Genomic DNA, 14,034 nt, shown 5'->3' with positions numbered 1-14,034 from the left:
GTAGAGGGCCCAGCACCGATCCTTGTGGCACTCCACTGGTCACAGGCCTCCAGTCTGAAAAACAACCCTCCACCACCACCCTCTGTCTTCTACCTTTTGAGCCAGTTCTGTATCCAAATGGCTAGTTCTCCCTGTATTCCCTGAGATCTAAGCTTGCTAACCAGTCTCCCATGGGGAACCTTGTCGAATGCCTTACTGAAATCCATATAGATCACATCTCCTGCTCTGACCTCATCGATCTTCTTTGTTATCTCTTCAAAAAACTCAATCAAGTTTGTGAGACATGATTTCCCACACACAAAGCCATGTTGACTATCCCTAATCAGTCCTTGCCCTTCCAAATACATGTACATCCTGTCCCTCAGGATTCCCTTCAACAACTTGCCCACCACTGAGGTCAGGCTCACCAGTCTATAGTTCCCTGGCTTGTCTTTATGGCCCTTCTTGAACAGTGGCACCACGTTTGCCAACCTTCAGTCTTCTGCGGCCAGATTTTTGTATGCCACATGTTTTACAAGGTCTCACATGTATCTTAGCACAAAACAAGACTTGTAGGGAATGTTACAGACTGCTGCATGTTCACAGCTTGGTGGAAATGTTGATCCACTCCCCAGTTGCGCACACCTCCAGTATTCAATGTACCTTGCTGGTGACAGTTCACATGCAATTTCAGTAAGGTCTGGTCCACAAAATAATGCCTTGGAAGAGCATTTCTTTTAATCTGTGAAGTGCTGCCTCATTGCACCACCAGATAATCGGCAAAAGGTCAAAATCTACTCTATTTTTTGCACAAAAAGAATCACTTAAGTACAATGCAACACTGAGTGACCCACCTTCTTTGAAACTTTAACTAAGAATTCTGTATACAGCAGACTAAAACTACAACAGATAGTCAGATATGATTTTGCATCTCCTTTCTACAAGTGATGAATCCTGGACATGAGTTTTCCACTGTTGGGGGTAAAATAACAAATGGAATCCAAAATACATCAGCCACCAGCAGTTCAGAGCATGGAACAGTACCTGAGAGCAAGGTCAGCCAATTGGCTTCCAGTCTGCAGATGGCATCTGGTATGACACGACCCAAAAAAAGGTGAAAATGAAGCATTTTCTCCACTGGAGTGTAAACAATCTCGATGGTGGATGGTGTGTCCTTTAAAGTCATCGCGTCAACTTGACAGCTGCAAGAAGAGCAGCGTTAAATATTGATCTTGCAGCAGGCTATCTTTTAACTGAGGAAATATTGCACCACACGGGAGGATGAGAATCTAAAAGGAAAAATGGCAATTAACATTTATTTAGTCTAATTAAAATGTATTTTTTCTAAATTAAGGAGGAAGAATACAATGAATTGATAATGTTTTACATAATGGATGATTGGTCATGATTCCCTTATAATTTTGTTAGTTTTCAAACCAGAAATCTTAACCATTGGATTTTTAATCTTTTGAAATGTCAGAAACTATGAATAAACAATACAATGAATGTAATCAAATCTACTTTGATATTTCTATTTCACTTATATAGCACAGAGATGTATACATGAAAGTGTTTGTACTGTTCCTTGCAATCATCACATTTAGCAGTTTTTTTATTACATCCCATCATCTTTAAACCTAAAAGCCTAATTGTGTATGAAGTTGTGGGTGGATTATTAAAGCCCACACTCAATATGATTAATTCAGAGCACACTTACCTTGACCCCTTATGCTAGTGTCAATATTACCATGTTATAAATGCATGTTTTTGAGAGGTTATTTCACAAATTTTGTATTCTGGAATTATATCTTTTTTAGTGCGTGTCACCATAGTCAGAGCACCATGGAATTATGCTATTTCGGACTTGTCACCCAAAAGCAAAGACCACATATGTTTACCTTTTTGCAGGGGGATTCCTCTGTTCTCACTTCAGTGTGTTTTTGAGAATAAGCGTGGATAGATGGGTGACCTGCTCCCAGAGCTCTTTGCCAATACTGCTGTAAAACTGGTAACACACAAAGAGAAGTTCAGAGTGATTGCTTTTCCATTTTCCTCTTCTGCATTATAGGGCAGCACCTGCTTCTGACTTTCATTTGCCTGTAGATCAGAAATGTAGTTTTCAGAAGAACAATTCTAACTTAGACACAATATTGAAAAACCTCATATGATTCAACCTTTCTGACCATAATCTTCTTTTTGTTCTCTTCAAAAATGGCTCTGCAATCCATTTTCTGTGAGTTACTTCCACTAATTCCATAGTTACTGTTTCTTAGTTTTTAACATTTAGTCCTGACATACTTTGAACTAGTCTCCCTGTTATTTGTTTTCCAGATTAACTTCATGAATCCATTTGTTGTTCAGTTTGTGATTTTAATGAACATGCCTAGATACCATTTACTTTCTACATGTGTAGTATTCTTTCACATGTATGGAAAACAGTGAACCCTGTAACATATAGTATTGGCTGCATTCCTCGGTCCCTGGCCCAGGTGTGTTTCAATGTCCATTCAGAATGTAATTACTGCAGTGATAAACAGGCATGAGTTTTCTTTTAGACTTGTAGACCTTTTTAGAATCATACTGGTTGGTTTTCCTCTTGACTTGCTAACCTGTTAGCTAATTGGAGTGCAAATCATGTTGTAACGTGGTTGTGCACATTAAGCAAAGTGACATTCCCCTGTTGAATTGAATGAGGAAGAAATTACTGCACGTTGTGATGCACCTGGAAGTTGTGCGAATGAAGAGGATGTTCTCTTTGCATCCTATGTCAAAGAAGATCCCAGAGCCTCAACTTCATAAGGGCATCTTGAGCAACTTTTGAGGAGGTCAGTTCCAGGAGGATCACCACCAACATCTCAAAATCTTCAATTACCTTAAGGAAGCAAGGACAGTTCCTCAGTTTTCCAGCCAATGTGTAACAAGATTGTGATTATAAGCTCCCCCCCCCCCCCCCCACCTCCAGCGTAATGGTGTCGAAATCGAAATAGCATCCTCCGAGGATTAGAGTCGTTCTGAGGAAATACTGTTATGTATTTCATCACTGCCAAATACTAGCACAGATATATTCACTCTGGCTGGGATTCGCGTATAGACAGACAGGAAGCTGGAAGAACACAGCAAGCCAGGCAGCATCAGGAGGTGGCGAAGTCGACGTTTGGAGTGAAGTGGGGAAAGGGCTTGATACAGAGTGAGCATTCAGCACTTCGTGGCAGTCACAGGAATTTTTCACCAGAACACGTGGTCCTTCCACAGCACTGTGACAGATTTAAACTTCAGGGACATGCAAGCTCGAAACAGAGTAGGCCAATCTCAGCCCTTTGAGCCTGCTCTGCCATTCAGTCAAATCATGGCTGACCTGATTTTAATCTCAACTGCACATTTCTGCACATCCCAAAAATCTTATCTCTCGATAATCCAGAATTTATCGACCTCTGCCTTTAAAAATATTTAACATTTCTGCATCCACCACTTTGAGGAAGGGAAGTCCAAAGACATGTATCCCTCTGAGAGAACAGACGTTTCCTCACCTGTCTTCAAAGTGAGCACCCTTATTTCTAAACTGTGACCCCTATTTCTAGATTCTCCCAAGAGAATCCCAGTCTTCTTTCTTGAATTCTCAAGTGGAATCATCCTTTCGACACCCACCCAGTCAAGTTTGCTCAGGATCTTTGATGTTTCAAATAAGGCTCCTTTGACTGTTCTAAACTCCAAAGGATACAGGCCTAGCCTTTTGTCAGAAGGCAATCTGCTTATTCCAGGTAATTGTCCTGTAAACCATCACTGAACTGCTTCAAGTACGTTAACACCCTTCTATATGTATGATGACCAGGATGTCACCAATGTCCTGTATAGCTGAAACATCAACTCCCCACTTCAGGAGGACTCCAGTAATGAGGGAGAAAAGCAGCTCATTTTACTCAAGTAATTATATCAGAGCTGCACAAAAGAAGTTCAGAGAAGTTTACTTCCAACCTGTGCATTGTTATCTCTCAGATCGTTATTAATTTAAAGTCTCCCTTGGAGAATATGACTTCATCCAGGGACGGTGCAATTGGACCATCACAACAGCTGATGCTCCTGCTATTACTGTGCAGAGTCTGAGCTCACACTTGTGCTCTGCCTTGGAGCCAGAGATAATCAGAACATAGGCCATAAGCATCTTCTGCAGCTTACAGTCCTACAGATCAGTGAAATGCTGAACCCCAACCCCACTAGGCGAATGATGAGCTGCCAGTCAGCAGGATGATGTGCTTTCATGCTCTTCTCTTCACCACCCCCCGCACACCTTTTCAATCACCTCCAGTTCTATTTCATGGCACCTCAATTTGAGTTTATTTTTGTTCAACCATATTCTATATTACTACTTCTAAATGCTACCTAGATTTTTAAAGCACAGATATGACATACTACATTAATGTGGGATGTGCAAACTGTATGGTTCTTGCAGCCCTTGACTATTTTCACTAATCTAGAAAAATAGCAGTAGCTTTTGCTGCTTGAGTAAAGTTGACTGCTCAAAGTAAACCCAGAATGAAAATCAATGGCATGACATTACACTGGACTTCAACTTGATATTGCTTGATTGAGCTGCAAGTACAACCAACATTGGTACAGCAGAAGACTAGCTGACATGTCAAACATTTTCCACTTTTTCCTCCACACTGTTGCAGATTTTCTTTTGTGAGCTCTTTGTGGTAGTTTCGTGATTGTAAATGCAGTTGTCACAGTCACACAGTAGCAATCTTCCCCACTTCCCCACACTTTTCTAAATTCCTGTAACATTTAGCATAATCCTCTCTGCCTGTCACTGATCAGGTCACTGTTAAAACACAGTTATTTTCCTTAGATTGTGTTGTACTGTGTTCACTGTCTGTCTGGTAATTGCCTCTTCATGTTTAATTTCTAACAGAACAAGGAGTTTGTCTGTCGAGGACACGACTATGAGCGATTGGAGGCCTTCCAACAGCGAATGTTGAATGAGTTCCCACATGCAATTGCTATGCAGCATGCCAACCAGCCTGAAGAGACCATTTTTCAGGCTGATGCACAATGTATCCTAAGGAAAGAGTGGAGTAGGTCAGACGTGAACCTAAAGGACTATTGTGCAGATGAGTTGTCTTAAATTAATTTGAATATTAAATTTGTTATCAGACATTGTTATAAAGCCTAGATCGATAAAATGAAGCTATACAGTTTATTATAGGAATTATAATTTTTTCCTTTAGAAATGGTTTTTGTTCATGCTTCTATTATAGAAGATGTTGCTGACTTTAAATAATGAAATTCTAACTGCTGCACTTTGAATGGTGTGATATAATTGCACATCAGGTAGAATTTAATGATTTTGATTGCACAATTCTGCTATCTCAACAATTCATAGCAACAAAAACAGTCAAGAAGGGTGTTATCCATCAAACTCCTCCAACCTACCTCTTTATGTTGCTGATTTAAAACTGGATTTTGTTTTCCAAAGACACAACATCTCAAGGTCACAATGTAGTTGATAAACCACTTGAACTTTGTTCAACAAATTTCTGGAAGCACCTTGTTATCTTACTACTTTGTGACATATCACATCAAAAGTGATATTCCCTATGTGTTAACATTTTTGTCTTCCTCTTTCCCACTATCGTCACAATCCCACTATCTACACACAGCACACCTCCATCTCCATTACCAAAATTAAGGAGGATAAATAATTTGATTCCTGATATACTGACTATTTTGATTTTTCCTTCGCGACCAAAATGTCTATATTTGAATCTACAAACAATATGAAATGGCCCAAAGAACAGTTACTGGTCTCAGTGACTTGAGAAATATTTAATTATCTTATTTTGTCCATGTCTCTTTGTTGCAAGCTCAGAACTATTGCACACAGTTGACTTGATGTCCAATATATTAAAATGTTCACCTATAATTTTTATTTTAATTCCAGTATGTGAAATAAAATTCTTAAAATACACCTTAAATTTTCTGCTTCCCAACTCCCCAGTGATTTTGCATAGCTGACATGATCCATCTTACAGACATCTCCCTCTACAGATGTTTAGTGGATTGTCACATTGGCCGATAACTTACTTGAGAAAAATGTCCACATTTTTAAACTTAACAGCAATTTAAGAGTATGATACTGTCAATTGTTAAACTACAGCACATTCAACTTGCTGGGATTGAACTAGAACATTTTAAAACACAACTCGTGTCTCATGCTTCAGTAAGATCAAGGTTTCTGTTCAAGCGTAACATATTTGACATGTCATATCACAGTATAAAAGCGTTCAATTACAATGATGGTAAACCTATTACCAACAAAAACTTTTGTGATAGAAAAACTATTCTAAATGCTTGATCTGGACGTTTTTTGACAATCAGTTTAGAAAAGGATATGATCTATAATTGATCAGAGTTTCTACAAAACTGCAATCCATCTATACTTTTCCTGATTGTTGTTATGCTTTACAGCTGTGAGGAGTTACAAAAAGAAACCTTTGTTTTGCACAATGTAGTTCATTAGTTGACTGTGGCTGAAAAGGTGTTTTTCTAATGTAATCACATGCTGTGTTTTATGCTATTTTCTGAAAAGTAGCAAGTAATGATGTGGCACAATGTAGTTCAGATCTGTTCTTATCTGCATATCATTAACTAGTGTGATGATTAAAGATAGAACCCAATCACAGCAGTAAAAATAACATGAAACAGATGGCAAGTACTTCCTGTTAGAACATGTATCTTGAAATTAAATCTTGAGCACATAGGATTATTAGTGTTTTTTTAAATTTGTGATCCAATCTCTTTAAGTCCCCTTCTGTGAAACATGATGTACCTAAGAAATAGTTAATGCACAGAATGGTTTTTTTGTGAGTCATAGAGCATGGCTGTAATTTACCTTTCTTTCTTACAGTAAATGATGGCACTGAGAAAACAACAATACCAATTTTTTTAAGAGCATACATATTTTCTGTTTTCTAAGATTTCAGATTTTTACAAGATCTAACCCAAAAATATGATATTCAATGCACTAATGCACCCTACTCAAAGCAGAATAAATGCTTTTGTGATGACAGTTTTGTTTTCACTAATCATGACACTGTGGTATACTCTCAATGATTTATCGCTTAGTAATTTGTTTTGTCAGACCAGTGACTTGCTGCTATTAATATGAAGAATACATTGTAGAGTCATACAGCACTGAAACAGATACTTTGATTCAACTTGACTGTGCCGACCAGAAAACCCAATCTGACCTAGTCACATTTGCCAGTGTTTGGCCCATATCCCTCTGAACCCCTTCTATTCACGTACCCATCCTGATGCCTTTTACATGTTGAAATTGTACCCACCTCCTCCACTTGCTGTGGCAGCTCATTTCATACATGCACCATCTCTGCATGAAAAGGTTACCCCTCCGGTCCTTTTTAAATCTTTCCCCTCTCGTCTTAAGCCTGTGTCCTCTAGTTTTGGACTCCTTCTCCACATCCCCCCCCTCCCTCTCCAAACCCTAGGATAAGGACCTTGCCTATTCACCCTGTCCATGCACCTCATGAATTTATAAACCTCAATAAAGTCAAATACTGAAAATGTATACAATGCCCTTCATCGAATATAGAACATTACAGTGCAGGACGGGCCCTATGGCCCTCGATGTTGCACCGACCTGTGGAACCAAGCTGAAGTCCATCTAACCTACACTATTCCATTTTCATTCATATTTCTATCCAATTACCATTTAAATGCCCTTAAAGTTGGCAGATCTACTACTGTTGCAGGCAGTGTGTTCCATGCTCCTACTACTCTCTGAGTAAATAAACTACTCTGATATCTGTCCTATATTCAACACCTCTCAATTTAAAGCTATGTCCCCTCATGCTAGCCATCACCATCAGAGGAAAAAGGCTCTCACTGTCCACCCTATCTAATCCTCTGATTATCTTGTATGTCTCAATTAAGTCACCTCTCAACCTTCTCTCTAACGAAAACAACCTTAAATCCCTCAGCCTTGACTCATAAGACCCTCCCTCCATACCATGCAACATTCTAGTAAATCTCCTCTGAACCCTTTCCAAAGCTTTCACATCCTTCCTATAATGCGGTGACCAGAATTTTATGCAATACTCCAGGTGCGGCCACACCAGATCTTTGTACATCTGCAACATGACCTCACAGCTGTCAAACTCAATCCCTCTACCAATAAAAGCTAACACACAGTACACCTTCTTAACAACCCTATCAACCTGGGTGGCAACTTTCAGGGATCTATGTACATGGACACCGAGATCTCTCTGCTCATCTACACTGCCAAGAATCTTACCATTAGCCCAGTACTCTTTATTCCCGTTGCACCTTCCAAAGTGAATCACCTCATACTTGTCCGCATTAAACTCCATTTGCCACCCAGCTCTCCAGCTTATCTGTGTCTGTAACCTGCAACATCCTTCAGCACTATCCACAACTCCACCAACTTTTGTGTCATCTGCAAATTTACTAACCCATCCTTCGACACCCTCATCTAGGTCATTTATAAAAATGACAAATGGCAGTGGCCCTAAAACAGATCCTTGCAGTACGCCACTAGTAACTGAATATCAGGATGACCATTTCCCATCAACAACCACCCTGTGTCTTCTTTCAGCTAGCCAATTTCTGATCCAAACTGCTAAATCACCCTCACTACTGTGCTTCTGTATTTTGTGCAATAGCTTACCAGGGAATACCTTAAACGCCTTAATGAAATCCATATACACCACACCAACTGCTGTACCCTCACCCACCTGTCTGGTCACCATCTCAAAGAACTTAAGGTTTGTGAGGCATGACCTACCCTTCACAAAACAGTGTTGACTGTCCCTAATCATTATTCCTTTCTAGATGATTATAAATCCTATCTCTCATAACCATTTCCAACACTTTACCCACAACCGAAGTAAGGCTCAATGGTCTATAATTACCAGGGTTGTCTCTGCTTCCCTTCTTGAACAAGGGAACAACATTTGCTTTCCTCCAGTCTCCTGGAACTATTTCTGTAGACAATGACGACATAAAGATTAAAGACAACAGCTCTGCAATCTCCTCCCTGGCTTCCCCAGAGAATCCTAGGATAAATCCCATCCAGCTCAGGAAACTTATCTATTTTCACACTTTCTAGAATTGCTAACACCACCTCCTTGTAAACGTCAATCCCATCTGGTCTCGTCAAGTAGCCTGTATCTTAATATTCTCCTTGACAGCATTTTCTTTTTCCACTGTGAATATTGACGGAAAGGGTCACTGTCACCAAAGTGCTCACCTACCTCCAAATCTAACGCCTGTCTGGGTTCATTACCCAGTACCAAATCCAATGTAACTTCACTCTTTGTTGGCTTGTCGACATACTGTGTCAGACCTCCCCATCTCCTCAGACCTCATGCACAACTTCCCACTACTATCCTTGATTGGCCCTAATCTGACTCTTGTCATTCTTTTGTAACTCTCAAGCACTCTAACTGAGCCTTCACTTCTCTTCCTAACATAAGCTGCCTTCTTCCTCTTGACAAGAGATTCAACTTCTTTTAGTAAAACACGGCTCTCTCGCTCAACCACCTCCTCCCAGTCTGACAGGTACATATTTATCAAGGACGTGTAGTAGCTGTTCCTTGAATAAGCTCCACATTTCAATTGTGCCCATCCCCTGCAGTTTCCTTCCCTATCCTATGCATCCTAAATCTTGCCTAATCGCATCATAATTGCCTTTCCCCCAGCAGTAACTCTTGCCCTGCAGTATATACCTATCCCTTTCCATCGCTAAAAGAAACATAACCGAATTGTGGTCACTGTCACCAAAGTGCTCACCTACCTCCAAATCTAACACCTGTCTGGGTTTATTACCCAGTACCAAATCCAATGTAACCTCACTCCTTGTTGGCTTGTTGATATACTGTGTCAGGAAACCATCCTGCACACTTTGGACAAAAACTGATCCATCTAAAGTGCTCGAACTATAGTATTTCCGGTCATTTTTGGAAAGTTAAAGGCCCCCATAACAATTACATTGTTACTCTCATTCTTATCCAGAATCGTCTTTGCTATCCTTTTGTCTTCATCTCTGAAACTATTCAGAAGCCTGTAGAAAACTCCCAACAGGGTGACCTCTCCTTTCCTGTTTCTAACTTCAGCTCATACTAACTCAGTAGACAAGTCCTCAAATGCCCTTTCTGCAACCGTAATACTATCCTTGACTGAAAATGCCACACCCCCACCCAGCTTTTATCATCATCTCTGTTCTTATTGAAACATCTAAATTCCAGAACCTGCAAAAACCATTCCTGTCCCTGCTCTATCCATGTGGCCATTTCAGAGACAACATCGAAGTCCCAGGTACCAAGCCACACTGCAAGTTCACCCACCTTATTCCGAGTGCTCCTGGTGTTGAAGTCAATACACTTCAAATCACCTTCCTGCTTGCTGGTGAACTCTCGCGACCTTGAAACCTCATTTCTGACCTTATTACTCTCAACCACCCGGACACTGGAACGACAGTTTAGGTTCCCATCCACCTGCTGATTTAATTTAAACCCTCCCGAAGAGCATTAGCAAATTTACCCCCCCAGGATATTGGTACCCTTCTGGTTCAGGTGTAGACCATCCTGTTTTTAGAGGTCCCATCCATCCCTGAATGAGCCCAATTATCCAGATATCCGAAATCCTCCCTTCTGCACCACCGCTGTAGCCATGTGTTCATCTCCTCTCTCTCCCTATTCCTCACCTTGCTCGCACGTGGCATGGGCAACAGACCAGAGATGATAACTCTGTTTGTTCTAGCTCCCTGAATTTCTGCCTTAAATCCCTATCTCTCTTCCTACCTATGTCGTTGGTGTCTATGTGGACCATTACTTGGGACTGCTCCCCCCCACCACCTCAAGGATCCCAAAAACACATTCAGCGACATCACTGACCTTGGCACACCAACTGTGAGTCTCACTCTTGTTCCCACAGAACCTTCTATCTGTCCCCTAACTATATGGAATCCCCATCATGGTCTGATCATCTCCCCCCCTTCTCTGAGCGACAGGGACAGACTCTGTGCCAGAGACCTGTACTCCATGGCTTACCCCTGGTAAATTCCAAACCCCCCCCCCCCCCATCCCCAGCAAACAGTGTCCAAAGCGATCTACTTGTTATTGAGGGGAATAGTCACAGGGGTTCCCTGCACTGCCTGCCAGTTCCCTTTCTATCCCCTGATGGTAATCCATTTGCCGCCACCTTGTACCCGAGGTGTGACTATGAGAAAGTGAGGACTGCAGATGCTGGGGATCAGAGCTTAAAAATGTGTTGCTGGAAAAGCGCAGCAGGTCAGGCAGCATCAAAGGAGAAGGAGAATCGACGTTTCGGGCATAAGCCCTCCCATTCCCACTCCTTGGCCTCCTCCATCGCCAGACCCTGGCAACACGACGCCTGGAGGAACTTCCGCCTAGGAACCCTCCAACCACAAGGGCTGAATACAGATTTCTCCAGCTTCTTCATTTCCCCTCCCCCCACCTTTTCTCAGTCCCAAACCACAGACTCAGCACTGCCTTCTTGACTTGCAATCTTCTTCCCGACCTCTCCGTCCCCACCCTCTCTCCGGCCTATCACCCTCACCTTAACCTCCTTCCACCTATCGCATTCCCAACCCCCTCCCCCAAATCCCTCCTCCCTACTTTTTTTCTTAGCCTGCTTGGCACACCCTCCTCATTCCTGAAGAACGAATTATGCCCGAAATGTCGATTCTCCTTCTCCTTTGATGCTGCCTGACCTGCTGCGCTTTTCCAGCAACTCATTTTTACGTCCCTGTAGCTCTTCTCAATGATCCACTCCGTGTCCCGAATGATCCGAAGTTCATCCAGCTATATCGCCAGTTCCCTAACGTGGTTTTCAAGGAGCTGGAGTTGGGTGTACTTCCTGCAGGTGATGTCAGCAGGGACACTAGTGGTGACCCTTCCTCCCACATTCTGCAGGAGGAACATTCAACTGCCCTAACTGCCATCCCCACTGTTCTAAGTTCCCAAAGAGACTGTAGAAAAATAAAGAATAAAAAAAAACTAGTTTCCTTACTCGTCTGGCGCACAGAACGTTTTTTTTATTTAGAGGAGGAGGATGGGTAGGAGATACTACCGAAGTAGTGTTTCTGGTAACACAACCATCCAAATACATTACTTCACTTACTCAGCAATCCCATTTGCGCTCCTGCTCGGCATGCGCTCTGCCTATTCACGAGGTAAGTTTATATAATTTTAAGTTTACTTTCCCAGCAGGCCCCTGGTCCTCACTTAGATTCCTTCCACTGTTGCTGGTACTGGCAAACTTCATACCACTGCAGTAAGTATTTTCCTTCATAACTTCACCCTGTTATTATTTAATGGTCATAAGCTATGTTTCATTGTTCTTTTCTGTCAGAAAAGTAGCTGAATCTGTTTTTGAGCTAAAGGGATAAAAGAGTACGGGGTGACAGCGGGAACAGGGTACTGAGTTGGAGAATCAGCCATGATAATATTAAATGATGGTGTAGCCTTGAAGGGCCTTCTATTTTCTATGTTTCTATGAAGGAAATATGTTGCTAAACTTCTAAGTATGTGCACTAGAGAGAGAAAACATCATTCTTTCAAAATGACGGATATTTTCTTCAAGAATTAATAGTAAAATGCATTTTAGGCATTTTTGAATGCTTTAAATCTCATTAAAATACACGACTTGATATTTAATATATCCATAAGAAAAATGTTTCACTCAGACTATGGGGTCAATGTTGCAAAACTAGCTTAACAAGGATGCAAAAGTAACATATAACTATTTCTTATTTAGGAGATGGAGGAGTAGTGTATTGACACTGAAATTGACCTGTTTTAGAACATAGAACATTACAGCGCAGTACAGGCCCTTTGGCCCTCGATGTTGCGCCGACCTGTCATGCCAATCTGAAGCCCATCTAACCTACACTATTCCATGTACATCCATATGCTTGTCCTATGACGACTTAAATGTACTTAAAGTTGATGAATCTACTACCATTGCAGGCAAAGCATTCCATACCCTTCTCTGAGTAAAGAAACTACCTCTGACATTTAAATAGGGGTATCTATTACCCCTCAATTTAAAGCTATGCCCCCTCGTGCTCGCCGTCACCATTCTTGGAAAAAGGCTCTCCCTGTCCACCCTATCTAACCCTCTGATTATCTTTATAGGTCTCTATTAAGTCACCTCTCAACCTTCTTCTGTCCAACGAAAACAGCCTCAAGTCCCTCAGCCTTCCCTCGTAAGACCTTCCCTCCATACCAGGCAACATCCTAGTAAATCTCCTCTGCACCCTTTCTAAAGCTTCCACATCCTTCTTATAATGTGGTGACCAGAACTGTACACATACTCCAAGTGCGGTTGCACCAGAGTTTTGTACAGCTGTAGCATAACCTCATGGTTCCGGAACTCGATCCCTCTGTTAATAAAAGCTAAAACACTGTATGCCTTCTTAACAACCCTGTCAACCTGGATGGCAACTTTCAAGGATCTGTGTACATGGACACTGAGTTCTCTCTGCTCATCTACACTACCAAGAATCTTACCATTAGCCCAGTACTTTGCATTCCGGTTACTCCAACCAAAGTGAATCGCCTCTCACTTGTCTGCAGTAAACTCCATTTGCCACCTCTCAGCCCAGCTCTGCAGCTTATCTATGTCTCTCTGTAACCTACAACATCCTTCGTCACTATCCACAACTCCACCGACCTTAGTGCCGTCTGCAAATTTACTAACCCACCGTTCTACGCCCTGATCCAGGTTGTTTATAAAAATAACGAACAGCAGTGGACCCAACACCGACCCTTGTGTTACACCACTGGTAACTGGACTCCAGGATGAACATTTCCCATCAACCACCACCCTCTGTCTTCTTTCAGCAAGCCAATTACTGATCCAAACTGCTATTTCTCCCACAAACCCATTCCCCCGCATCTTGTACAATAGCCTACTGTGGGGAACCTTATCGAACGCCTTGCTAAAATCCATATACACCACATCAACCAGTTTACTCTCATCTACCTGTTTGGT

General features: G+C 41.6%; 1 protein-coding gene across 5 annotated transcripts in view; it reads left to right on the top strand.

Moving 5' to 3' along the window:
- Positions 1–14,034, top strand: part of LOC122559665 (dedicator of cytokinesis protein 4-like) — a 456,397-nt gene that overhangs the window by 364,859 nt on the left and 77,504 nt on the right. For all 5 annotated transcript variants that reach the window (XM_043709518.1, XM_043709520.1, XM_043709517.1 and 2 more), the window contains one exon: positions 4,889–5,030. In XM_043709518.1, the coding sequence (XP_043565453.1) occupies positions 4,889–5,030 (142 nt within the window). The remainder of the gene's footprint in view (positions 1–4,888; positions 5,031–14,034) is intronic.

This window comes from Chiloscyllium plagiosum, chromosome 19 (genome assembly GCF_004010195.1).
Source record: "Chiloscyllium plagiosum isolate BGI_BamShark_2017 chromosome 19, ASM401019v2, whole genome shotgun sequence".
In the NCBI taxonomy this organism is placed as follows: Eukaryota; Metazoa; Chordata; class Chondrichthyes; order Orectolobiformes; family Hemiscylliidae; genus Chiloscyllium; species Chiloscyllium plagiosum.
Note: the sequence above shows the minus strand (reverse complement) of the source record. Positions and strands in the feature narration are given on the sequence as shown.